The 26,960-nt window shown below is 42.9% G+C and overlaps 2 protein-coding genes across 5 annotated transcripts in view; both read right to left on the bottom strand.

Moving 5' to 3' along the window:
* LOC121580966 (TGF-beta receptor type-1-like) overlaps positions 1 to 2,771 on the bottom strand; it is a 59,634-nt gene extending 56,863 nt beyond the window's left edge. Inside the window, exon 1 of the mRNA XM_041896206.2 lies at positions 2,649 to 2,771. Within this exon, the coding sequence (XP_041752140.1) occupies positions 2,649 to 2,718 (70 nt within the window). The 5' untranslated portion in view covers positions 2,719 to 2,771. The remainder of the gene's footprint in view (positions 1 to 2,648) is intronic.
* A 2,338-nt stretch (positions 2,772 to 5,109) lies between these two features.
* LOC121580967 (collagen alpha-1(XVIII) chain-like) overlaps positions 5,110 to 26,960 on the bottom strand; it is an 88,256-nt gene continuing 66,405 nt past the window's right edge. For all 4 annotated transcript variants that reach the window (XM_045224808.1, XM_045224806.1, XM_045224807.1 and 1 more), the window contains 24 exons: positions 16,638 to 16,679; positions 16,457 to 16,519; positions 16,030 to 16,065; positions 15,726 to 15,809; positions 15,353 to 15,418; positions 14,732 to 14,767; positions 12,848 to 12,910; positions 12,600 to 12,689; positions 12,469 to 12,504; positions 12,154 to 12,207; positions 11,985 to 12,041; positions 11,806 to 11,865; positions 10,137 to 10,164; positions 9,942 to 10,016; positions 9,760 to 9,785; positions 9,383 to 9,472; positions 9,090 to 9,234; positions 8,855 to 8,919; positions 8,521 to 8,649; positions 8,288 to 8,392; positions 7,485 to 7,553; positions 7,166 to 7,363; positions 6,845 to 6,960; positions 5,110 to 6,677 (listed from right to left, as the gene is read on the bottom strand). In XM_045224808.1, the coding sequence (XP_045080743.1) occupies positions 6,461 to 6,677; positions 6,845 to 6,960; positions 7,166 to 7,363; positions 7,485 to 7,553; positions 8,288 to 8,392; positions 8,521 to 8,649; positions 8,855 to 8,919; positions 9,090 to 9,234; positions 9,383 to 9,472; positions 9,760 to 9,785; positions 9,942 to 10,016; positions 10,137 to 10,164; positions 11,806 to 11,865; positions 11,985 to 12,041; positions 12,154 to 12,207; positions 12,469 to 12,504; positions 12,600 to 12,689; positions 12,848 to 12,910; positions 14,732 to 14,767; positions 15,353 to 15,418; positions 15,726 to 15,809; positions 16,030 to 16,065; positions 16,457 to 16,519; positions 16,638 to 16,679 (1,950 nt within the window). In that variant the 3' untranslated portion in view covers positions 5,110 to 6,460. The remainder of the gene's footprint in view (positions 6,678 to 6,844; positions 6,961 to 7,165; positions 7,364 to 7,484; positions 7,554 to 8,287; positions 8,393 to 8,520; positions 8,650 to 8,854; positions 8,920 to 9,089; positions 9,235 to 9,382; positions 9,473 to 9,759; positions 9,786 to 9,941; positions 10,017 to 10,136; positions 10,165 to 11,805; positions 11,866 to 11,984; positions 12,042 to 12,153; positions 12,208 to 12,468; positions 12,505 to 12,599; positions 12,690 to 12,847; positions 12,911 to 14,731; positions 14,768 to 15,352; positions 15,419 to 15,725; positions 15,810 to 16,029; positions 16,066 to 16,456; positions 16,520 to 16,637; positions 16,680 to 26,960) is intronic.

The following is a 26,960-nucleotide window of genomic DNA, read 5'->3' as shown; positions in this document are numbered from 1 at the left end:
CCATATTGTCACCATAGTCCACCAACCAACACCACCACTTTCGGAGGAAACATTATTTCCCAAGATGGTCCAAGTACAATAAATGCCTTAACCCGCTTAGCTTAATTTCATCTCTGAATCAGAGAGGTGCGGGGGGCAACCTTAAATCAACATCCACGTCATCGGCGCCCGGGGAGCAGTTGTTGTTGTTGGGGATTAGCTGCCTTGCTCAAGGGCAGAATGGCACATTTTTCCACCTTGCTGGCTCTGGGATTCAAACCAGCGACCTTTCGGTTACTGGCCCAAAGCTCTTAACCACTATATGACCTGCCGCCCCATTACTATTAGGCTACCTAATACCCTATTACTGGGCTCAAGGTAGTTCTATACACAGAGAATAAAACCTGAATATGCAATGCCCTGACAGCTTGTCTTTTTCCTCAAGAGACTAAAGCTATTGAACAGAGAGAAACTAGAGCACAGAGCCTGAAAAAGAGTATCACCAGTGTCAAACTAACCTGTCTTTCACTCTATTTGAATATTTAGAGACAGGGAAAGTAAATGTCCAAAAATCTTATTTTACCAGCTAAATTGACAGAACTATTTTCTCATTTACATCAACATTTTAGTGATCCAATTGACATTTTAGTCATTTAGCAGACGCTCTTATCCAGAGTGACTTACAATTAGTGAGTGCATAAATTTTTCATACTGGCCCCCCATGGGAAACGAACCCACAACCCTTGCGTTGCAAGCGCCATGCTCTACCAACTGAGCTTCTTTTCATAACAGAAGTGCCAAGGATACGGCAGCCTATACAATTCACAAAAAAGGATGGTAAATGCTTTGTGGCTGAAATATTCAAGCTTTCTGTGTGGCTAACAAAGCCTTTGTGAGGTCAATATGTGTCCTTGAGGCTGCTGTTGCAAAAATAAGAAAAAATGAAGAAATTATATATTTATAAGTGTTAACCTGACAGTGTTTATTCTATATGTGGAGCAGAAGCATTCATTCACATAAAGCATTTGTTGATGAGAAATATTGGTTGACAAAGTATCTAAACGTTGGCTGTGTGAATTGATGTGACATTTTCAATTGGTTCACAGAATCCCATCGCTCTGAAGTGACAGTGGTGTTTGTGCACATTGTGGAATGACTGAGGAGGGTGACATTATGGAAATTACATATTGCTTGTCATTTCCTAAATGTCACTCACAGACCTATTCACATCTCTGCACAGTACTCTGATATACATGGATGAAATGAGACCTAACCATATAACATGAAATATGACATATTATAGAAAACATTTTGATAATGTTTCTGATCATATCCCTGCTTTCCTCTCCTCTAGTCATCTACACCAATAAATTCTACACACGGATGCTAGTGCTGGAGAATAGGCTGTGATCTGTACATTGAAGGTATGAGGGTGTGGATGAGCAGCTTTCAGCTCTGCCTATCAGCGTGCACTCATGGAGCGCATCACCGTTCCCCGTACAGATGGGATGCTTTGTGTCAAGAAGCGTGCTCCTTGAATGGGATTTGCCCTTTTACCTAAACTGCATCTCGAATTTGATTAAAAACGTTGTGGCTTCATTACCTATGACCTTGACTCATCTCTAGGCTACATCTATCCATCCTTTATAAACGCAAATCCGTCCCTGCACGATTTTCGAATAAGACATGGCGATAATGATATACTGTGCTACAAGGCATTTTGGCTCTCTCAGAGCTTCAACCGAGAAGCTGCTAAAACTAAAAACTATGTTGCCTCGGACAACTCGCGGGTTACAATGTTAACATAGGCTGTACGCGACTCCAGCATTCATGGATACATCAGCACGCGCGTTGAGAATGTTTAGTAGCCTAATAATTCCTTGTTTTCAATTATCAAAAACAACACATTTCTTGAATAGATAGCTAACTACGTCTCCCATTTGCTGTATCAAACGGTCCATACGATTTGTATCTGGTAAACATGTCGTTCGGTAGTCAGTAATTAACAATTTAACAGCGTATCTTCATATACCCTAAATGGGGTTAGCCATCGACACACGTGAGCCCTTATCAATGAGCTTCAATCGGCAATATAGCGACCTTTTAGATGATAATGTCGTCTTTGGACTAATGTCTTCTACTTTGTGTATTCGACAAGTGTAGTTATCGCTGTTCCATGATAATACTTATCTGGCACTTGTATCACCTTGTATCAAATATAAAACTGCCACGTTTACAGCTTTGCTTGTCCCCCGACTCAAACACAAGAAAGCCATGACGATAAACAATTATTCTTTACAAACTGAATTCACCGCGCCACAAATGGACCAAATAGGCTACCGAGAGCAATTGTCGAGTTTCTCTCTTTTGCTCGACAACATAGGCTATGAGCCACTTCAACACAACGGGACATACATGTCTGGCCAGGCCACCACCTAGTCCTAAACTACAGGCAACTGAGGCCATTTTCGTGTAAGTGACTTTTTATTCTCGCTCCCCCTCTCGCCTGACCATACGCTTAACAATAAACATTCCTGACAGCTCGCATACCCCTGACCTGCGCCATCTTTGAAAACACTATTCCTGAAAACAAAAAACAAGTGTGAAAATGTAACTTGAGAATCACAATTCTGTCTAAAGCCATATACGGCAGTGACCGGATCACTTACCGATGGATATCTGAATTCCCGCTCCAAGAAACAGGACCCAACATATTAAATAAGAGCGCATTGTATCCATTGTCGCACGGAATTACTCTTGACTTGCTGTTGGTCAGTCGGCAATTTCTCGTACTCAACTTCTGTAGTCTTTGCTTGGAGGAAAAAAATTGTCTGATTGGCCAACAACGCGAAAATACCCCGCCCACATGGAACACCCCTAAACCCTCTCTTATTACCCACCCCCTTCTAACTTGCACTGATTTGATCCCATTTTGTAGCCACGTACAATGCATGCCTATCCATCCACTGCTATTTACATGTCAGGCACAGCTGTCCAACCTCACCATATCCATTAGTCTAAATAATTTAATAATGAGTAGCCTATTCCTATAGAAACATTATGTATAATTATCCAGTCACATTGAGGACACTAAAACCCATTGGTAGCCTATTGATCAGATCAGCTTGAAAATGTATTATATTACGCAGCAGACATATAATGAATGTCAATAACTTCAAGACTTCAAAATTGTATTGTGATTTCTCCCATCTGCTCCTACCACTGGTTGTATGGCTCCACATACACAGTCCTAGCTAGTATCTGACCCAGTCCCCTTCTGCCCCCTCTACACCCTTCCCTGGGCCAGTGGCAGAAGAGATTGATGACAGGACATTCTCTCTAGTCTCTGGTCTACTTGCCAACAGGCCTTGTCCTGGCTGTCCAGTATACAGCCTGTGTGTTGTAGTGGACTGAACGCAATGCACCAAATTCCCCCCAGGCCCTTCCGCCCCAAAAACAGGGGGATCAATGTGGAATGCTGCCCTTTTTAGTTGACCAACACAGTTTTCTGTTTGTTTGACTGCTGAGTAAACATAGCCTTTAGAGTGACAGAAAAACAGACCTTGCTGGGGAGGTGCAAACAAACACAACACAATACTATTTGGAGTCACTTGACTTTCTAAGATTAAATCCATTCACAGTCATCCATTCATTCATGATTTAAATTGGCACCACTTCATCAATAACACTCAACTTGAAAAACTATTCCATGGCTAACGTTCATCCGACCAACAGAGTTACAGGATAGAAAGGTGAATGTTATGGTTAGGGGAGTGATAGAATAACTGGAGAGTTTCTCCATTATGCATTTATGTAGGAGACTGAGCTGGGTTGTGCTCTGCTTTGATAATGAGAAGACTGTTGTCATTGTTGAATGGACAGTGATGTAATGACAGTGGACCATGCAGGATATCAGGTGGCATGGTAGATAGTGTACAGGGAGAGCACATTATCCCCTGTTGTTTGTTGTAGTTTGTCAGTGCCTTGGACAGGTGTCTGGGGTGGCGGGGTGCAGAGTAACACAAGGGCAGGTGACAGGTGGGAGTATAAATTATCTCCACACACACACACAGGTTCTGTAATGACACAGAGCACAGTGAGGGCAGATGGTCATGAACACAGGACTCTGGATCTACCTGTAGGGACAGGAGGTGAACATCCCATTAACACCCTGAGAGAGGCCTGTAATGATGCAGAAAACAACAAACACACACACTGCCATGCCGCATGAGAAACTGGCCTCCTCTGTCACATGTGAAATAACGTATGACTACAAGCCAATGCACTTCTTGAACCTGACATGATTACTATGGATACAATAGATTTTATGAGGGATGAAAGATCCAACTTGAGGGAGATGTTACTGTAAGTTTTATATTCCCCTTCCCTCTTTCTGTATTGAAAAAAAGAGAATGCCAAGAGTGTGCAAAGCTGTCATCAAGGCCAAGGGTGGCTATTTGAAGATTCTCAAAAATAAAATATATATTGATTTGTTTAACACTTATTTGGTTACTATATGATTCCATATGTGTTATTTCATAGTTTTGATGTCTTCACTATTATTCTACAAAGTAAAAAATAGTACAAATAAAGAAAAACCCTTGAATGAGTAGGTTTGTCCAAACTTTTGACTGGTAGTGTATGCACAAAGCAGCGCTGTGTACTGCAACAATTAAGGTTTTAGATTCAGGGAAACAATGAAACATTCAGAGAAAACATTGTTTACAAAAGAGAAGAAAAATCAATATGATTAAAATGACTGGTTGATTAATAATTTAAAGGAGAAACACGGAAGAGTCATGTCATTGCACAGATACTGTCACAAACAGCTAGTCAGAGTCATCCAGTGAGACAGATTTGATAACCCTTTGAGCAACAAACCAGAAATATTTCTCAAATGTCGCCACCCAGAACCAGGAAGCTGTATGAACGCTCATATCAAATTATGCTGATGTTTTTTATTCTTTATGATGTTCACGTCCTCGCCACACTTTCAACAGAACAATCGGTAAAGTGAGATGGTTTGCTACCACCTAGTGCCCATTTGGTGCAATTGCGTTTATTTACCTACAGGATCAAATGTAATTGATTGTGTGTGTTGCAGAACTCCACATGAAATTAATAGCAGTCTTAAAAAACAAACAAAACATTTATTCACTGAGCACCAGTCAATGAGTACAAACATTGTATTTCTCTGCATGACAGTCAAACTTTTTCTTTCCAATTTAAAAAATAATCTTCCTAACTGTAAAAAAAGAATCTATCAAGTCTGTGAAATTAATCAACATATAAAAATACTTAGAGCTCTAGAGTTGTTACCATTACTATCATTTCCCCAGCCATTAAAATATGTAGTTCTCGATCATAGATTTGTTGAAAGTACATATACAGTAAGTCAATTAGTAGAATACCGTACAAAAATAACTATTTCAGGTTAGATAGCACAGGCATTTTTGCACAACAGCATCTATATGCATGTGTTTCAATTTAATTTTATTTCAAAGTGAACTTGTGTTTTGCTAGATTTAAGATGATGTGCTGTTACAGTATAAATAAAAAATTTAAAACATAGAATTAAACTTAAATACTAAGAAAAAGTTATCGTTCACAACAGAAAAACCCTTAACAATTTTCACAGACAAAAAGCCTTCATGGATATGGAAACACCCCAAACTATTCAAATCAACTCACAGTGCATCTAAATGACTTAAAGGCCTAAAGAGGAAAAAAGGTTCCCTTGTCTGAATACATCCTAGTATTTTATTATACATTTTTATCACGGAAAAACAGAAAAGACCAGTCGTCCTAATTTCATCATATCATCATGTTGTTTTGGGGTCTCTATGCAAACTACTCTACTAGGCACTTAAGAATAAGACTCAATTGAGTAAACCAACAAAAAAAGGCTACTTCAGCAGAAACAGTGTGTTAGTCGGTTGGTTGCTGATCACAAGTTCTTTGGCATTCCTTCTTCAGTCAATTAAAACACAGAGTGAATTGGAGTTATACGGTGCTTTTGCCGGAGGAATTGACATTATATTTACACCTTTCTTAAAACGGACAGTAATCATACATTAGGGACAAGTGCAATGCAGTGATGCTGTGTTGATGGAAGGTTAATAATGAGAGGTGAATGAAGTGGGGGGAGTTTCATCTGTGGTCAGTATGAAGATGCTCTATCTGTTTGTGGTAGATAGGTGAGTGCTGTGGTCAGTATGTGATAGTGTTAAAGTGTCTCTTCTGGTCCAGCATATAGCTGCTCTTTGTTAATAGGAGACTCTTGTGTTTGTGGAGGGAGTTCATTTATTGTGTGGTCCACATGGCTGTTTGCTGTCAATGAGAGGTGTGTGTGTGTGTTTGTGTGTACTGTATTTGCTTGTACATGCGTCAATAGCTTAGTTTTACATGTTCTTCATGAAAACATTAATGGGATATAGTTGTGTGTGTGAGAGAGAGTGTATACTAGATGTGTGTGTTGAGGTTAATTAGACCTTCTGTGGTCAATGTAGCTATTCTCGATACATAGCACTACGAAGTGGTTGGAGCAGCTGCGGGTGTGTTGGCCCAGCAGTCTGCCCGTCTGAAGGAGCGAGGCCTGGCCCGTCACTGCCATGTCACCCGCCCGCCACGCCTCGCAGTAGTTAGTGGTCATACGGATGCCGACCGTGCTGGAGCCATGCCACACCAGCTTCTGAGGCCTGCGTTCACAGACAACACACACAGAGAGTTAAACACAGACCTATGACATTTTACATTTAGAGATACTCATTTCCAGAGTGACTTAAATCAGTGTTCAACTAAATATCACAATCTGTGATTGTTCTCTGTATATCTTTTAAGGGGTCAGTCAAAGTTGGTCACTAACCAAGTGGGGTCCATCATGACATTCCGTCCGTCAAAGGAGTAGATAGGGATTGATGGGTCCAACACGCCTCCATTCCCAGAGAAGATGTTCATCCAGCTGCCATAGAGCACCTCTCCCTGTGGAAAAGATACGATTGAAGTCACATTTACAGTCACAGACTTCCTGTAGTTTCAATGAAGGAAATATACCTTTTCATTTAGAAAAATATGACTATACCTTAATGAGATTAGTACAACTGTCTTACCGCATCATAACCAAAAAACGAAGGACCTATCAGTCCATTGTTTATGTTTTAGTTGTCATAAGAGACAACAACTGTACCTTGAGGTTGATGATGGGCATGCTGTAGCGGTCTCCCTTCTTGACGATGGTGGCCAGGTCCTGGAGGTGTGAGGACATGAAGGCTCTGTAGGTAGCGGTGAGGCCCATGGCGCGGGCCTGCTGGTAGCACTGGAAGTCTGCCCCCCGGATGCCACGCATGTCCCCAGAGAACGGAGTGTTTAGGGCCACCAGGTGCAGCTGGGGAGGGAAACAGTCAATGGACTTAAACATAGACAACACAGCTCAAGCAAGTCCATTGTGACAATGTGCAACAGAGGTATAAACCTATAGCATATTGATTATGAAAATGAAGTCTTACCCCAGGTACTGAAGGTACTGTATGAGGTAGGACATTATAGTTGGGCATGTAGCTAGTTCCAACTAGTTCCTAAAAAAACAGAGACACAAGCAGAGATTGACATGCCGTGAGTAAAGAAATCAGAAATAAAACATTGAAAAAAAGAGCGGCAGGTAGCCCCTAGATTAAAGTGTTGGGCCAGTAACCGAAAGGTCATTGGTTCGAATACCGGAGCCGACAAGGTGACAAATCTGTTGATGAGCCCTTGAGCAAGGCACTTAACCCTAATTGCTCCAGGGACGCTGTACAATGGTGACCCTGGCCGTGACCCCACTCCCTACATTTACTGCCTCCCGAGTGGCGCAGCGGTCTAAGGCAGTGCTAGAGGTGTCACTACAGACCCGGGATGTCCTTGTCCCATCGCGCTTTAGCGACTCCTTGTGGCGTGCCGGGCGCGCTGACTTCGGTTACCAGTTGCACAGTGTTTCCTCCAACACATTGGTGCGGCTGGCTTCCGGGGGGTTAAGCAGGCAGTGTGTCAAGAAGCAATGCGGCTTGGCAGGGTCGTGTTTCGGAGGACGCATGGCTCTCGACCTTCACCTCTCCCGAGTCCGTACGGGAGTTGCAGTGATGGGACAAGACTGTAACTACCAATTGGATATCACAAAATTGGGGAGAAAAAAGTATTAAAAAACAAATAGAAAAAAAATAGAAAACGACATTTCCATTACACACTTGTGTGTAACAGGACAAATATAAGCACCCCCCCAGATGTAGTGTGCAGTGTAACCACAGTGGGTGGTGTGTTACTGTAGCCACAGTACCTGGCTGTGTGGCCTGTGGGGTCTGCTGCGATCTCCTGGTCTGCTCAGGGCCTGGGACAATGTAGAGGATGGGGTCTCTGCTGGGACAGGGATCAGCTCACCAAGCTGGAGAGACAGGACACACATCACTGAATAAGCACAGGCAACATCTCATTTTCTATGCCAATTTAGCAATATCAAAGGCTTTTAATTAACTGAAGACATAACTGTGGGATTGTGGGACTGTAAAGTACCTGAACCTTGCGCCAGCCATCTCTGGCTCTAAGGTAGAGTTCTTCCTTGTCTGAGACGTAGGCCATGGAGCCCTCTGCAGCACGGTGGCTCTCCCTCATCAGAGTGATGGTGTTCCTGTATGTGGTCACCTGGGGTGAGAAGAGAGGAAGTTCACACTGAATCATCTGGACATAGACAATGCTGCTCAAGCAAATCCATGCTGACAATGAGAGAACTCTATAGTGCACACGCAAACACACACAAGTGTGTACAAACACATACACACATTTCCCTGTGTGTTTACCTATGTTGATTTGGTGAGTATACAAGGAAGTACCCTACTGGTTGTCTTACCGGGTTTTCATAGCCAGTAATCCCAGGAGGACCAGGAGGCCCAGGTGGGCCAGGAATACTCACAGCTGAAAAATAGAACAGTCATACAAAGGTATAAAGGGGAATGTAGGTTTACTAAACATACATTTGTGTATTTTATTAAATACATAAACATGGAACTCACCCTAAACTAAAGCATGACAGTAAGGCTTAGTTTAAGATGTTGTATTTTAGCGAGCACACAGTGCACAGTTACCTGAGGCATAGACAGGGGGTGGTCCAGGGGGTCCGGCAGGGCCAGGGGGCCCCCGAGTGCCTGGTCGTCCAATGCCAGGAACCCCTGGTTCACCAGGAGCTCCAGGATGACCAGGGGCGCCAACGATGGACTCACCTTTTGGCCCCTACATATACAGCATATGCAAATGTAACATACAAAAGTAAAAGCTTTATCATGTATGGAAATGAGAGTGTCTTTACTATTTACCTTGACTACAGTTTGTAAAATGTACACTGTACTTTTTTGAGTACTTGGAGCCTGGAATTACTCACCACAAGGCCTGATCTCCCAGGAAGACCTGGAGGGCCAGGCAACCCAGCATCACCCTTCTCTCCTTCATAGCCCACGTCCCCTTTTTCTCCCTGAGAAACACACAGTTTGGTTGAATCAGACTATTACATTTATATTTTAGTCATTATCCAGAGCGACATACAGGAGCAATTAGGTTTAAGTGCCTTGCTCAAGGGCACATCGACAGATTTCTTTACCTAGTCAGCTCAGGGATTTGAACCAGCGACCTTTCGGTTACTGCCCAACATTCTTAACCATTAGGCCACATTCCGCCCTATGACATGCATAAGAGTTTTACGTAACATACATTTCCACTACTTGTAAATGTTCCTTAAAGAACTTAAGGGGAAAGACTCACCACAAAACCTTCTGGAAGAACATCATCTGAGGAGGGAGAAGACATCTTAGTTAACTGTCGTCTGTTGCAAACATATGTCTGAATACGCTCATGCATAAAGTTTCTGTTATAATTAAGTGCGCTAATTGCCAATAAACAAGTTAAATGGAGAAGGAACTGCACCCTTGGCTGCACATACATACCTTGTTCTCCAGGTGTTCCAGGCAGTCCAACCTCTCCCTTTTCCCCTTTAGCACCTCTGTTTCCTCTCCTACCACCTTTACAGAAATACAGTACAGGTGTATGAGACAACTGAGATCATCTATAAAAATGTAAAGCCTGCTCCATAGGCTGGATAGGTGATCCGATATTGTCAGTGTGATTCATTGATTACTTACCTTGTGATGATCCCCTGCTGCCATTCACCTAAAACACAAGATTGTATGGTTATTGTACTGTTATTGTGGATCAAACTTGTTGTGGAAGGATGTCACAAATAATACGGTTAATATAAAATTACACCCAAAACCAGATCCACATAATTCCCCCAAAATAATCACCAACAAAACAGCTTTACATCCTATACAGGCAACAAGTAAAGTTGTTTCTGTTCAGTCCAAAATGTCTGGAAATTAAAATGGAGACATGGAGAGAGATGTGTAATTCATTTATGTGTTAAAACGTCCCTGCCAGCCTTGCACACACCGGTTAAACATAGAATGAGGACAAGGAGGGCGAGAGGTAGTAAGGAACTCAGGTTGAATGTTCTTATTTTGGTTGGCCACCTTGAACCGCAGAGAAGTTCGAAGACGGAGAGCACACATTACACTGGTTTTAAGGTCTCTGCACTGGCTGCCTGTGAGTTTTAGAATTAATTTTAAGATTCTTCTATTGTTTTTTAAATCAATCCACGATAGTGCACCCCAATACATGTCAGGCATGCGTTTAAAGTATGTACCCAGTAGGTCCCTCAGGTCCTCTGGCACTGGCCTTTTAACTATCCCAAAGCCTAGAACCAAGAGGCATGGAGGCAGCCTTTAGTTATTATGCCCCCAGCCTGGAATAGCCTGCCAGAGAACCTGAGGGGGGCCGAAACTGTGGACATATTTAAAAGAGATCTTAAAACATATTTTTAGCATTGCTTTTCCTTAGGGTGCTTTTTAGTTGTTCAGTTTGTGTCATTTTTTCCTGTAAAGCACGTTGCATGAAATGTGCTGTATAAATAAAGCTTGATTTGATTTGATTAATAACCTCTTAGTGCTCTAAAGCTGAAACCCAACAGATAAAACCACATGCAACAGCAACACAGCAACAGACCTTCCAAAATGCCCAGGGTTAAAGGAACAGGATCACTCAATGGGAAAAAAGCTCTTTAGATTTCTACTAGACTTCTATACTGTCAGCATAAAGCAGGCTGAACATTCAAAAGAGTTTGAATTCATCAATTCAGAACTTGATGTATTGAAGACAATTTGACTATTCAGTATGGTTGAGATGTGACTGTATGATGTCACATATGACCTTATGACCTGCGGAAGAGCAGGAGCCAGCTTTATGCTGTTGTGAGGACCACCACAAACCCAGGAAACACGGAGGGAGACACAGCACGGCTGCAGACAGGAGGAGAGGACAGGGAGGGACTGCCTGTTAGCGGTAAGAGCCCACTGACTTACATGCACCGCCACACCCAAAGGGCCTTAGAGGGGCTCAAACACAAACTTACTGGTGTTTTGCAGAACGGTCTGGCATGGACCGGAAAAACTGTCTTTAAGATTCAGAGGGAAATTATGACATCAGACTAGTATTGATGACGACATAATTGACAGCATCTGGATATCCAATGAAAGCGAATACTTAATGTGTTGACATTACACCATCACTGGAGACAATCTATCGCTCATTTGTTGTTCTATTTTGCTTGTCTCCAGTAGGTCTCATTGCTACTGTATGAACATTGCTACTAAAACCAAATGTCCATTCCGTTCCACAGTGCATACTAATAATAGTAGAGAAACAGCAATGACATCAGCACATCAATTCTTAGTTATACAGGCATACTGTACTTACTCCATTGAGTCCTATTACTGGTCCTGGGGGACCGGGAGGGCCAGGAGGACCAGGAAGTCCCTAAAACACAATCACACCGATCAATCAATCGCTGTCAATGACACCTCACTTTTCTATTAGTTAGTTAGTTGATTGTACTGTAATCCCATAAAATCACGTTTCAAGATGGCGATTCTTACTGGTTGACCAATGGCATCTCCCTTGTCTCCCTTCTTCCCTGCCATTCCAGGTCGTCCCTACAGAAGAAAAAGGTCAACACTTACACAGGGCAGATTAAAGTGACAGCTCAAACTCTCATATAATAACCAAACAAATGAAAACAGTAGAGGGTTGACTAAAAACACTAACCGGTCGACCAGGGAATCCGTATTCTCCTTTTTGTCCAGTTGGTCCAATTGGTCCCTTAAAAATAAAACATTATATTTTTTCATAACATTTTCACTCAGTAGACAGTAGGGACCAGTTTCCCAGACACAGATTAAGCCTATTCCTGGACAAAAAAGCATGTTCAATGGAAATTCTACATTGAAAGTACTTTTTAGTCCAGGACTAGGCTTAGTCTCTGTCCGGGAAACCAGCCTTATATGTTTACAGTTGTTTCAGATGTCTATAGCTAAGACCAATGTAACAGAGCATTGATTTAACAAGTATTCATTCACTCACCATGATACCAGCAGCTCCAGGGAACCCACGCTCACCCTGTAAACAGCACCCATACAAGGTCAGAACGCTTATCATCAGACAACCACTACCATACAATGACCTTTGACCCTAGAGGTAGAAAGAAACGTCACCTTGACTCCTTTTGGTCCCTGAGGGCCCCTGACACCTGTCAACACAGTGCCGTCGGCAGCTATCGTGACACCAGATTCCCCCTTCACACCCTATGATGAGGAAAGACATAGTAGATACAAAGACATGATCATCAGGTCTTTGTTAGGTTAAAGAAATCCTACCTATCTGATGTAAGGTCCAGAGAATATAAATGCCCTAGCATGCAAGGGCAGTTAACACTAAAGATGAGAGCTTCCTCTGAGCTTACCTTCATTCCTGGTGGACCGTGAAGACCAGGAAGCCCAATGTCACCCTTTGGTCCTCTTGGGCCCTGGGCAAAGATCACAAGAATAATTATGAACAGAAAAGATAAGCGTATTAGAACATAATGTACTTATAGTAGGTGAGTCAAAATATATGTTTTATTCAGAACGACAGACTCTTCTCATTATGATAAGGAACCTACAAGTTTTGTAGTGATTCCTAGGTTGTTGATGTAAATAATATTTGTTGGTCCATGGTGTGTAATGACAAGCAACCAGACACTAAACTTGACACATTTATGAAATTGCTTATCCCAGTTACTAATAAGAATGCACCCATTAAGAAAATGACTGTAAAAACTATTAAATACCTGTGGATTGATGAGGAATTGAACAATTTTATGGTTGAGAGGGATGAGGCAAAATAAATTGAAAATAAGATTGGCAAACGTACTGCAGATTGAGAAATCATGTGACGAAACTACATTATGAAACAAAGATAAATGACATAAAGAATGATAGTAAAAAGCTTTGGAGCACCTTAAATGAAATTTTGGCCAAAAACTCAGCTCCATCATTCATTGAATCAGATGGCTCATTCATCACAAAACCCACTGATATTGCCAACTACTTTAATGACTTTTTTATTGGAAGATTAGCAAGCTTAGGCATGACATGCCAGCAACAAACGCTAACACTACACATCCAAGTATATCTGACCAAATTATGAAAGACAAGCATCGTAATTTTGAATTCTGTAAAGTGAGTGTGGAAGAGGTGAAAAAATTATTGTTGTTTATCAACAATGACAAGCCACCGAGGTCTGACAACTTGGATGGAAAATTACTGAGGATAATAGCGGACAATATTGCCACTCCTATTTGCCATATCTTCAATTTAAGCCTACTAGAAAGTGTGTGCCCTGAGGCTGTTTTGTTAGACTTCAGTGCGGCTTTTGACATTATCGATAATAGTCTGCTGCTGGAAAAATTTATGTGTTATGGCTTTACACCCCCTGCTATATTGTGGATAAAGAGTTACCTGTCTAACAGAACACAAAGGGTGTTCTTTAATGGAAGCCTATCAGACATAATCTAGGTAGAATCAGGAATTGCCCAGGGCAGCTGTCTAGGACCCTTACTTTTTTCAATTTTTACTAACAACATGCCACTGGTTTTGAGTAAAGCCAGTGTGTCTATGTATGCGGATGACTCAACACTATACAGGTCAGCTACTATAGTGACTGAAATGACTGCAACACTTAACAAAGAGCTGCAGTTAGTTTCAGAATGGGTGGCAAGGAATAAGATAGTTATAAATATTTCAAAAACTAAAATAATTGTATTTGGGACAAATCATTCACTAAACCTCAACTAAATCTTGTAATGAATAATGTGGAAATTAAGCAAGTTGAGGTGACTAAACTGCTTGGTTCCTTGTCATGGTCAAAACATATTGATACAACAGTAGCTAATAATAATAATAATAATAATAATAATAATAATATAATATGCCATTTAGCAGACACTTTTATCCAAAGCGACTTACAGTCATGCGTGCATACATATTTTTTTTTGGTGTATGGGTGGTCCCGGGGATCGAACCCACTACCTTGGCATTACAAGCGCCGTGCTCTACCAGCTGAGCTACAGAGGATGGGGAGAAGTCTGTCCATAATAAAGCGCTACTCTGCCTTCTTAACAGCACTATCAACAAGGCAGGTCCTTCAGGCCCTAGTTTTGTCGCATCTGGACTAATGTTCAGTCTCTGTTACATGTTCAGGCGGCAAAGACAAAATTAAATCTGTAATACAGTAATACATAAATATACAATGGATCCTGCATGCCATATATGGGGTTATCACATATTAAGTATGGAGTTTATCTTACAGGGAATCCTGCTCTGCCAGGCTCTCCTTCAGGGCCCTGTGACATGCAACAAAACACACATAGGCAGGTAGCAGGACTACGTTAGCATAGCTGTCAATCGCATGGAATAATACAGTAACATGCAGTTTCTATGCAGCATGTATTAGCAAGCATCTCACAAAATACACACATTTCAAGGCTGTAATGTATCAATAAGCTTTAGACCTGATATAATCATGGTTGAGTGTGACCGTATACATACATTATGTAAGTAGGCTAAGTATATGCATTATATAACCTAACTATATGTATTCTGGATCAAGTATGTATTATGGTTGCATTAATGGTTGATTAGATGGTTAGGCTGACCCTTAGCTGAACCTACTTCTAATAAATAGGCATTGAGGAATTGAAAACAGGCCATTCTGGCTTCACACATGACAGATGTGACCAGAATGAATTAATCATTAATGTCATTGCTCATGCATGACATAGCAATAAATGCAAATTGCCCTGAGGCATATTGATATGTCCCATGGTTCAGCGTCCAGACCATTTAATGTAGGGCAGAATGGACATTTCCATTCAAATATAACCGACTAGTTTCAGAAATACATATAAACTGAACATTGTGCTTCTCACCATTGGGCCAGGGGACCCACGGATCTCAGTGATGTTAAACATGCCCTCTGTGTTGTTCAGGAGGAGCTGAGGATAAATTTATGACACACCTGATTACAATAGTAAATCTACTGTATCTATACAAGCTATACACTTTACATACTGTATAAACTATGAATATTTGAAAACCAAGTGGATGGCGATGAATTCAATTGCAACAGACATCTCAAGATACTTCATGTAATATATGTGTGCACTCCCATTTGGTTATGAATACTCATGAAGGTAATAACCCCTTAATAAAACACAACAGTTATATTCCTGGTCAATATGTGTGTGTTATTTGTGAAACAGCACTCAGACAGAGGATGGGAGTTGTGAGGGGTGGACCTACATCCTGCAGATTGATGATGGGTCCTGGAGGGCCAGGAGGACCAGGAGGACCAGGTACATTGTGTCCATCAGGACCACACTCTCCCTGGAAGACACAGCACACAGGACAGTTAGGACACATTTCCCCCATGAACTTAACATGACATGAATACAAGCCATTTTGAATAATACAACCAATGGTCTATAATGTTGTAACAGGCTTTGATACAACCACACATACTATATGATGAACAGTAGACGAGGGTAGAAGAACATCTCACATCAGGGTTAGTTTGGAATCGTTCTGTTGTCTAACACTAACATACCTTTGGTCCTGGATCGCCTTTGTCTCCTTTCAATCCCTGGGGAGAGACAAGCACAAAAACCATAGTGATACACCTTTATAGTAGACAGTTAGTAGGTGAAAGTATGCCTGTACGGAAATAGTGGGGGTACATTGTACTGGTAAAACATGAGCCTTTCATAATTATAAAAACAAAGATGGCAAAAAAACTGTAGGCTATTAAACCAAGATGTATCATAACTGCCTGTCAGCCGCATGACAAATTTGCAGTGTGGTTCAACGTGAACATTACAATTTTGGCTAGGCAGATATGACTGGCCGGAACCAAGACACACTCGGACAGCAGTGGACACATCAATTAAATTTACTTTCACCCCTGGGTTTAGCTAAGACTTAAGTTAATGGTTACAGCACATGAGGCATGCTGTACTTTCTGGTTCAATACTGACCCTGGCGCCAGGAAGTCCAGCTAGTCCTTGGAGTCCCTCAGGGCCAGGAGCACCAGGCTCACCCTGAAAAGAGACAGAACAAAGGTGAAGACAGGATAAAATTACACAGTATAAGGAAGACACAACCATCAATGTCCACTAATGATATTATAGAAGGTAGTGTAAAAAAGATGCAACCAACCTTCACTGACAACCCAGGAGCCCCATCCTTCCCATCTTCACCCTGTAGAAAACAGAAAGGATATACAACTTATCAGATTTCCATGTGAACCTACATTGAACTAAAATATAAACGCAACATGTAAAGTGTTGATCCCATGTTTCATGAGCTGAAAGAAAATATTCCAGAAATGTTCCATATGCACAAAGAGCTTATTTCACTCAAATGTTGTGCACAAATTTGTTTACATCCCTGTTAGTGAACATTTCTCCTTTGTCAAGATAATCCATCCACCTGACAGGTGTGGCATATCAAGAAGTTGATTAAATGGCATAATCATTACACAGGTGCACCTTATAAAAGGCCACTCTAAAAGTGCTCGTCGTCCTCACCAGGGTCTTGACCTGACGGCAGTTCAGTATCGTAACCGACTTCAGTGGGCAAATGCTCACCTTCAGTGGCCACTGGCACACTGGAGAAGTGTGCTCTTCACAGATGAATCCCAGTTTCAATTGTACCGGGCAGATGTCAGATGGTGTGTTTTGTGTCGTGTGGGCAAGCGGAGTGCCCCATGGTGGCGGTGGGGTTATGGTATGGGCAGAAATAAACTAAGGACAATGAACATAATTGCCTTTTATTGATGGCAATTTGAATGCACAGAGATACCGTGACGAGATCCTGGTGGCCCATTGTCGTGCCATTCATCCGCCGTTATCACCTCATGATTCAGCATGATAATGCACAGCCCCATGTCGCAAGGATTTGTACACAATTCCTGGAAGCTGAAAATGTCCCAGTTCTTCCATGGCCTGCATACTCAGCAGACATGTCACCCATTGAGCATGTTTGGGATGCTCTGGATCGACGTGTATGATAGCGTGTTCCAGTTCCCGCCAAGATGGAGTAGCAGTGCGGTTGTGTATTCTGTTGTGTCCTCGTATAAATAAACTGTTTTTTTGTTTTTTGTATTTTTTTTCGTATATATACAGTGGGGAGAACAAGTATTTGATACACTGCCGGTTTTGCAGGTTTTCCTACTTACAAAGCATGTAGAGGTCTGTCATTTTTATCATAGGTACACTTAAACTGTGAGAGACGGAATCTAAAACAAAAATCCAGAAAATCACATTGTATGATTTTTAAATAATTAATTTGCATTTTATTGCATGACATAAGTATTTGATCACCTACCAACCAGTAAGAATTCCGGCTCTCACAGACCTGTTAGTTTTTTCTTTAAGAAGCCCTCCTGTTCTCCACTCATTACCTGTATTAACTGCACCTGTTTGAACTCGTTACCTGTATAAAAGACACCTGTCCACACACTCAATCAAACAGACTCCAACCTCTCCACAATGGCCAAGACCAGAGAGCTGTGTAAGGACATCAGGGATAAAATTGTAGACCTGCACAAGGCTGGGATGGGCTACAGGACAATAGGCAAGCAGCTTGGTGAGAAGGCAACAACTGTTGGCGCAATTATTAGAAAATGGAAGAAGTTCAAGATGACGGTCAATCACCCTCGGTCTGGGGCTCCATGCAAGATCTCACCTCGTGGGGCATCAATGATCATGAGGAAGGTGAGGGATCAGCCCAGAACTACACGGAAGGACCTGGTCAATGACCTGAAGAGAGCTGGGACCACAGTCTCAAAGAAAACCATTAGTAACACACTACGCCGTCATGGATTAAAATCCTGCTGCGCACGCAAGGTCCCCCTGCTCAAGCCAGCGCATGTCCAGGCCCGTCTGAAGTTTGCCAATGACCATCTGGATGATCCAGAGGAGGAATGGGAGAAAGTAATGTGGTCTGATGAGACAACAATATAGCTTTTTGGTCTAAACTCCACTCGCCGTGTTTGGAGGAAGAAGAAGGATGAGTACAACCCCAAGAAATCCATCCCAACCGTGAAGCATGGAGGTGGAAACATCATTCTTTGGGGATGCTTTTCTGCAAAGGGGACAGGACGACTGCACCGTATTGAGGGAAGGATGGATGGGGCCATGTATCGCGAGATCTTGGCCAACAACCTCCTTCCCTCAGTAAGAGCATTGAAGATGGGTCGTGGCTGGGTCTTCCAGCATGACAACGACCCAAAACACACAGCCAGGGCAACTATGGAGTGGCTCCGTAAGAAGCATCTCAAGGTCCTGGAGTGGCCTAGCCAGTCTCCAGACCTGAACCCAATAGAAAATCTTTGGAGGGAGCTGAAAGTCCGTATTGCCCAGCGACAGCCCCGAAACCTGAAGGATCTGGAGAAGGTCTGTATGGAGGAGTGGGCCAAAATCCCTGCTGCAGTGTGTGCAAACCTGGTCAAGACCTACAGGAAACGTATGATCTCTGTAATTGCAAACAAAGGTTTCTGTACCAAATATGAAGTTCTGCTTTTCTGATGTATCAAATACTTATGTCATGCAATAAAATGCTAATTAATTACTTAAAAATCATACAATGTGATTTTCTGGATTTTTGTTTTAGATTCCGTCTCTCACAGTTGAAGTGTACCTATGATAAAAATGACAGACCTCTACATGCTTTGTAAGTAGGAAAACCTGCAAAATCGGCAGTATATCAAATACTTGTTCTCCCCACTATATCTCTCTCTCACTTTCCACCCTTTAACTAAATATACTTTCCTGCAACCCGCCTCACCCAATGTGGAACGGATTCTATTATTTCTTTATTTTTATCAAGAACCTACGGCTGAAACTAGCGAGCTAACTAGCTACTTGCTATTAGCCACCGTTATCGGTCTTCACCACTGTCCGTGGCGTGCACTACCTACCAGCCAGCTCTAGCCTGAACAATTATCGGCCACAGCATGCTATCGACCCAGAGCATATCGGATTTTCTGCCGGAATCACTGGACCTTAACACCGGACCATCGCAACTAGCTAGCTGCAACAGAATGGCTGTTGTTGGCTAATCACCACTGTCCCGACGTACCAGTTAGCCTTGAGCTAGCCTCGAGCCAGGCCCATCTCCCGGCTATCTACCTCTCTGTCAGCAGGACGGGACCTCCTAGTGTCGACACGGAGCCCGCCGATCCATCACGACTGGTCTGCCGATGTAATCATCTGATATGGTTTCAACAGGCTTCCCGTTGCGACAACTAAGAAGATCCATCCGCTAGCCCCGGCCCGCTAGCATGCGCAATCAACAGCCGTGCCTCCTGCTTGCCTGTGCTGTAGCAGCCTATGAACTGCTCCCTATTGCTGTTCACTGGACCTTATGATCGCTCAGCTACACAGCTAATGCCTGCTGGACTGTTCCTTTACACGGTACCCCATCCTGTTTATCTGTTTAGCCTCAGCCCAAATTTTCGTCGCCATTACCAGTTGTTGTCTTAGCCCTCTCGAATAACACCTGTGATTGCGTTATGCCTCTCTCCCATGTCAATATGCCTAGCCTATTGCTGTTTGGGTTAGTTCTTATTATACAATTTCACTGTAGAGCCCCCAGTCCCGCTCAACCAGCCTCAGAGAGCTCCTTTGTCCCACCCCACATACACACGGAGACCGGCTCAATCGGTACCTCCAGTGATGCTCTCTCTTTCATAGTTACCCAATGCTTAGGTGAACCTCCACTGTACTCATATCCTTCCATATCCTTGTCTGTACATAATGCCCTGAATCTATTCTACAACGCCCGTAAATCGGCCCCTTTTATTCTCTGTACCCAACGCACTAGAAGACCAGCTCTTAAAGCCTTTAGCCGTATCCTTATTCTATTCCTCCTCTGTTCCTCCGGTGATGTAGAGGTTAACCCAGGCCCTGTAGCCCCCAGTATCACTCCTACCCCCCAGGCGCTATCATTTGTTGACTTCTGCAACCGTAAAAGCCTTGGTTTCTTCTTCTTCTTCTTTTTTTTTTTTTTTTGGGGGGTAGATCAACTTAATATTGCAGATAGATTGTAACTTCCATCAATGTAATTGTCTGCATCACTTCCAATCCCTGTCACGCTCGTCTACGAGAGAGGACCAATGCGCAGCGTTGAAGGTGAACATAATATATATTTATTAACTGATCACACGATCAAAACAATAACCAACGATGCGTGACGTCTAAGGTTACAACACGAACAAACCTTAACGGAACAAGAAACCACAACACAAAGTGAAAAGACCGATAGTTAAATATGGCTCCCAATCAGAGACAACCAGCTGACACTCGTTGCCTCTGATTGGGAGTCACTCAGGCCCACATAGATATACAAACATAGACTTACATACCCTGGCTCAACATAACATAGTCCCCAGAGCCAGGGCGTGACAGTACCCCCCCCCAAAGGCGCGGACTCCGACCGCGCCAAACAACCACAACAGGGGAGGGACCGGGTGGGCACTCCGCCTCGGCGGCGGATCCGGCTCGGACCTGACCCAGGCACGGGTTGTGCTGGACTGACGACGCGCACCCCTGGCTTGGTGCGTGGAGGAGGAACGGGCCTTACCAGGCTGACGACGCACACCGTAGGCTTGGTGCGTGGAGCAGGGACAGGCCGGACTGGGCTGACGGCACACCACTGACTTGGTGCGGGGAGCAGGAACGGGCCGGACCGGGCTGACGAGCGCACCCCTGACTTGGTGCGGGGAGCTTGGATGGGCCGGACTGGGCTGGCGACGCGCACCACAGACTTGGTGCGGAGAGCAGGAACGGGCCGGACAGGGCTGACGAAACGCACCACAGACTTGGTGCGGAGAGCAGGCACGGGCCGTGCCGGACTGACGACGCACACCACTGGCTTGGTGCGGGGAGCTTGGATGGGCCGGACTGGGCTGGCGACGCGCACCACAGACTTGGTGCGGAGAGCAGGAACGGGCCGGGCTGGGCTGTCGACACACACCGTAGGCTTGGTGCGTGGAGTAGGAACGGGCCGAACCGGGCTGACGATGCGCACCCCTGACTTGGTGCGGGAGCAGGAATAGACCGGACCGTACTGGGGACACACACCACTGGCCCTACACCGGGATCTGGAACGGGCCGGACCGGACTGGCAACACACGCCAGTACCTCTCGCCGTGCCTCTACATCCTCCATCCCCTCTTCGACCAGTGGCCCCCGTAACCTGGCGGCCTCCTCTGGCAACCCACTGGGCCGCTCTATCGCGGCCTCCTGCTGGTCCGACGTCGTGAGCCCCCCTAAAAAAATTCTGGGAGTTCTCTCTTCCCGTGGGCCAGGCCTCGATAATTCTCGCCCACCTCTCGCTCCTCTGCTTCCAATCTCCGTCATTCAGCTCCTCATTCGGCTTGACCCAGTCGAAGCTCTGCCTCCACTGTTGCCAAGTCCACCTACTCTGCTCCTCACTAGGCTGCTTGGTCCAGTTCTGGTGGTTTCTTCCGTCACGATCGTCTACGAGAGAGGACCAATGCGCAGCGTTGAAGGTGAACATAATATATATTTATTAACTGATCACACGATCAAAACAATAACCAACGATGCGTGACGTCTAAGGTTACAACACGAACAAACCTTAACGGAACAAGAAACCACAACACAAAGTGAAAAGACCGATAGTTAAATATGGCTCCCAATCAGAGACAACCATCTGACACTCGTTGCCTCTGATTGGGAGTCACTCAGGCCCACATAGATATACAAACATAGACTTACATACCCTGGCTCAACATAACATAGTCCCCAGAGCCAGGGCGTGACAATCCCACATGTTTACATACATACATACATACATACATACATACATACATACATACATACATACATACATACATACATACATACATACATACATACATACATACATACATACATACATACATACATACATACATACATACATACATACATACATGCATACATGCATACATACATACATACATACATACACACATACATATATATATACACATACACACACATACATACATACAGTGGGGAAAAAAAGTATTTAGTCAGCCACCAATTGTGCAAGTTCTCCCACTTAAAAAGATGAGAGAGGCCTATAATTGTCATCATAGGTACACGTCAACTATGACAGACAAATTGAGAAGAAAAAATCCAGAAAATCACATTGTAGGATTTTTAATGAATTTATTTGCAAATTATGGTGGAAAATAAGTATTTGGTCACCTACAAACAAGCAAGATTTCTGGCTCTCACAGACCTGTAACTTCTTCTTTAAGAGGCTCCTCTGTCCTCCACTCGTTACCTGTATTAATGGCACCTGTTTGAACTTGTTATCAGTATAAAAGACACCTGTCCACAACCTCAAACAGTCACACTCCAAACTCCACTATGGCCAAGAACAAAGAGCTGTCAAAGGACACCAGAAACAAAATTGTAGACCTGCACCAGGCTGGGAAGACTGAATCTGCAATAGGTAAGCAGCTTGGTTTGAAGAAATCAACTGTGGGAGCAATTATTAGGAAATGGAAGACATACAAGACCACTGATAATCTCCCTCGATCTGGGGCTCCATGCAAGATCTCACCCCGTGGGGTCAAAATGATCACAAGAACGGTGAGCAAAAATCCCAGAACCACACGGGGGACCTAGTGAATGACCTGCAGAGAGCTGGGACCAAAGTAACAAAGCCTACCATCAGTAACACACTACGCCGCCAGGGACTCAAATCCTGCAGTGCAAGACGTGTCCCCCTGCTTAAGCCAGTACATGTCCAGGCCCATCTGAAGTTTGCTAGAGTGCATTTGGATGATCCAGAAGAGGATTGGGAGAATGTCATATGGTCAGATGAAACCAAAATATTACTTTTTGGTAAAAACTGAACTCGTCGTGTTTGGAGGACAAAGAATGCTGAGTTGCATCCAAAGAACACCATACCTACTGTGAAGCATGGGGGTGGAAACATCATGCTTTGGCGATGTTTTTCTGCAAAGGGACCAGGACGACTGATCCGTGTAAAGGAAAGAATGAATGGGGCCATGTATCGTGAGATTTTGAGTGAAAACCTCCTTCCATCAGCAAGGGCATTGAAGATGAAACGTGGCTGGGTCTTTCAGCATGACCATGATCCCAAACACACCGTCCGGGCAACGAAGGAGTGGCTTCGTAAGAAGCATTTCAAGGTCCTGGAGTGGCCTAGCCAGTCTCCAGATCTCCACCCCATAGAAAATCTTTGGAGGGAGTTGAACGTCCGTGTTGCCCAGCGACAGCCCCAAAACATCACTGCTCTAGAGGAGATCTGCATGGAGGAATGGGCCAAAATACCAGCAACAGTATGTGAAAACCTTGTGAAGACTTACAGAAAACGTTTGACCTGTGTCATTGCCAACAAAGGGTATATAACAAAGTATTGAGAAACTTTTGTTATTGACCAAATACTTATTTTCCACCATAATTTGCAAATAAATTCATTAAAAATCCTACAATGTGATTTCCTGGATTTTTTTTCCTCATTTTGTCTGTCATAGTTGACGTGTACCTATGATGAAAATTACAGGCCTCTCTCATCTTTTTAAGTGGCAGAACTTGCACAATTGGTCGCTGACTAAATACTTTTTTTCCCCACTGTACATACATATCCTATAAAAAAAATATATTCCCCTTTATTACTTTCCAACCCTGCCACCCTTTCCCTACTTGGAGTAAACTAGTGAAGCTTATACTTACTATCTACATTTTATGGACTCAGTCAATTTTACAATATTTACATTTTGTTTGTTTTTTGCCTGAACTTCTTCTACTCTCAACCTCTCCGATCATTTTCATGATGTCCATCCGGTTTGCTTATATATGCCATATCTTTCTAACTGTGCTCTTTCACAAAAGCTCCCAACCTACAACCTATATACTTATTATGGACACAGTATGCTTACATTATTAGTTATCTTGTTGTTATTAGTTGTTGTTAGTTGTTATTAGTCCCATCCTTCAATTCCATTCAACACCTCCCATCTATCTCTTAACACCATCCATATAGGATTTCTATTTGCCATATATATTTCAACTGTACTGTGATGTCTTACAAAAGTTCTGAACCTTTCTATTCTCATTGCTTCTACAGATTGCGAATTGAAAATAAACATTTTTGCTAAAAGTATTATTATATTATTGATCGATTGACTATGACTTTTCAGATCACCCAGTAATGCTATCTGCAAGGTTAGCTCCAGGTAAATATTGCAATCCTTTAGCCATTCCTGGACCTGTGTCCAAAAACAAGCTACAAATGGACAGTACCAAAACAAATGATCTAATGATTCTGTCTCTTCGCAGCAAAATCTGCAGAGCTGGGAAGATTGTATCCCCCATATAAATAACATTATATTGGTAGCAAGAATTTTATATAATAATTTAAATTGAAAGATTCTAAGTTTTGAAAAAATAAGTTTTTTTGTCAATTAGTATATTTGAGTTTAACCACAATATTTGTTGCATTATTTGTTCTGTTGTTTCTGGAGGATTAAATTGAAATTGCAACCAACTTTCTATGGCTTGTTTTAGAAATAGTGATATTTGGGAGATTATTTCCTTTTCAAATAACTGAAAGTGAGTGGTTGTAATCTGAATAAAGGGAAAAAGGCCATTCTTGAACATTGGATGAGACAATCTTACTAATTTGCTAGAGAACCAGTTCGGATTTAAGTATAACTTTTGTATGACTGAAGCTTTTAGTGATAGGTCTAATGCTTTAATATTTAATCATTTCTGTCCTCCGAATTCATATTCATTATATTAATAATAAATAGACCTCCTGTAGCTCAGTTGGTAGAGCATGGCGCTTGCAACGCCAGGGTTGTGGGTTCGATTCCCACGGGGGGCCAGTATGAAAAATGTATGCACTCACTAACTGTAAGTCGCTCTGGATAAGAGCGTCTGCTAAATGACTAAAATGTAAAAAAAAAAATGTAAATGTAAATAAATAGGCCCGTTTAATTTTGTCTGGCTTGCCGTTCCAAATAAATTTGTTCTCATATAATTTAAACAACTGTTCGTTAGGCGTAGGCAAGACCATAAGCAAATAGGTAAACTGGGATAATACTAAAGAGTTCATCAGGGGGATTTTTCCACAAATTGACAGGTATTTACCCTTCCATGGTAGCAAGATCTTATCTACAGTGGGGGGAAAAAGTATTTAGTCAGCCACCAATTGTGCAAGTTCTCCCACTTAAAAAGATGAGAGAGGCCTGTAATTTTCATCATAGTTCAACTATGACAGACAAAATGAGAAAAAAGAATCCAGAAAATCACATTGTAGGATTTTTAATGAATTTATTTGCAAATTATGGTGGAAAATAAGTATTTGGTCAATAACAAAAGTTTCTCAATACATTGTTATATACCCTTTGTTGGCAATGACACAGGTCAAACGTTTTCTGTAAGTCTTCACAAGGTTTTCACACACTGTTGCTGGTATTTTGGCCCATTCCTCCATGCAGATCTCCTCTAGAGCAGTGATGTTTTGGGGCTGTCGATGGGCAACACAGACTTTCAACTCCCTCCAAATATTTTCTATGGGGTTGAGATCTGGAGACTGGCTAGGCCACTCCAGGACCTTGAAATGCTTCTTACGAAGCCACTCCTTCGTTGCCCGGGCGGTGTGTTTGGGATCATTGTCATGCTGAAAGACCCAGCCACGTTTCATCTTCAATGCCCTTGCTGATGGAAGGAGGTTTTCACTCAAAATCTCACGATACATGGCCCCATTCATTCTTTCCTTTACACGGATCAGTCGTCCTGGTCCCTTTGCAGAAAAACAGCCCCAAAGCATGATGTTTCCACCCCCATGCTTCACAGTAGGTATGGTGTTCTTTGGATGCAACTCAGCATTCTTTGTCCTCCAAACACGACGAGTTGAGTTTTTACCAAAAAGTTCTATTTTGGTTTAATCTGACCATATGACATTCTCCCAATCCTCTTCTGGATCATCCAAATGCACTCTAGCAAACTTCAGACGGGCCTGGACATGTACTGGCTTAAGCAGGGGGACACGTCTGGCACTGCAGGATTTGAGTCCCTGGTGGCGTAGTGTGTTACTGATGGTAGGCTTTGTTACTTTGGTCTCAGCTCTCTGCAGGTCATTCACTAGGTCCCCCCGTGTGGTTCTGGGATTTTTGCTCACCGTTCTTGTGATCATTTTGACCCCACGGGGTGAGATCTTGCGTGGAGCCCCAGATCGAGGGAGATTATCAGTGGTCTTGTATGTCTTCCATTTCCTAATAATTACTCCCACAGTTGATTTCTTCAAACCAAGCTGCTTACCTATTGCAGATTCAGTCTTCCCAGCCTGGTACAGGTCTACAATTTTGTTTCTGGTGTCCTTTGACAGCTCTTTGGTCTTGGCCATAGTGGAGTTTGGAGTGTGACTGTTTGAGGTTGTGGACAGGTCTCTTTTATACTGATAACAAGTTCAAACAGGTGCCATTAA

The sequence above is a fragment of the Coregonus clupeaformis genome, chromosome 14 (genome assembly GCF_020615455.1).
Source record: "Coregonus clupeaformis isolate EN_2021a chromosome 14, ASM2061545v1, whole genome shotgun sequence".
In the NCBI taxonomy this organism is placed as follows: Eukaryota; Metazoa; Chordata; class Actinopteri; order Salmoniformes; family Salmonidae; genus Coregonus; species Coregonus clupeaformis.
Note: the sequence above shows the minus strand (reverse complement) of the source record. Positions and strands in the feature narration are given on the sequence as shown.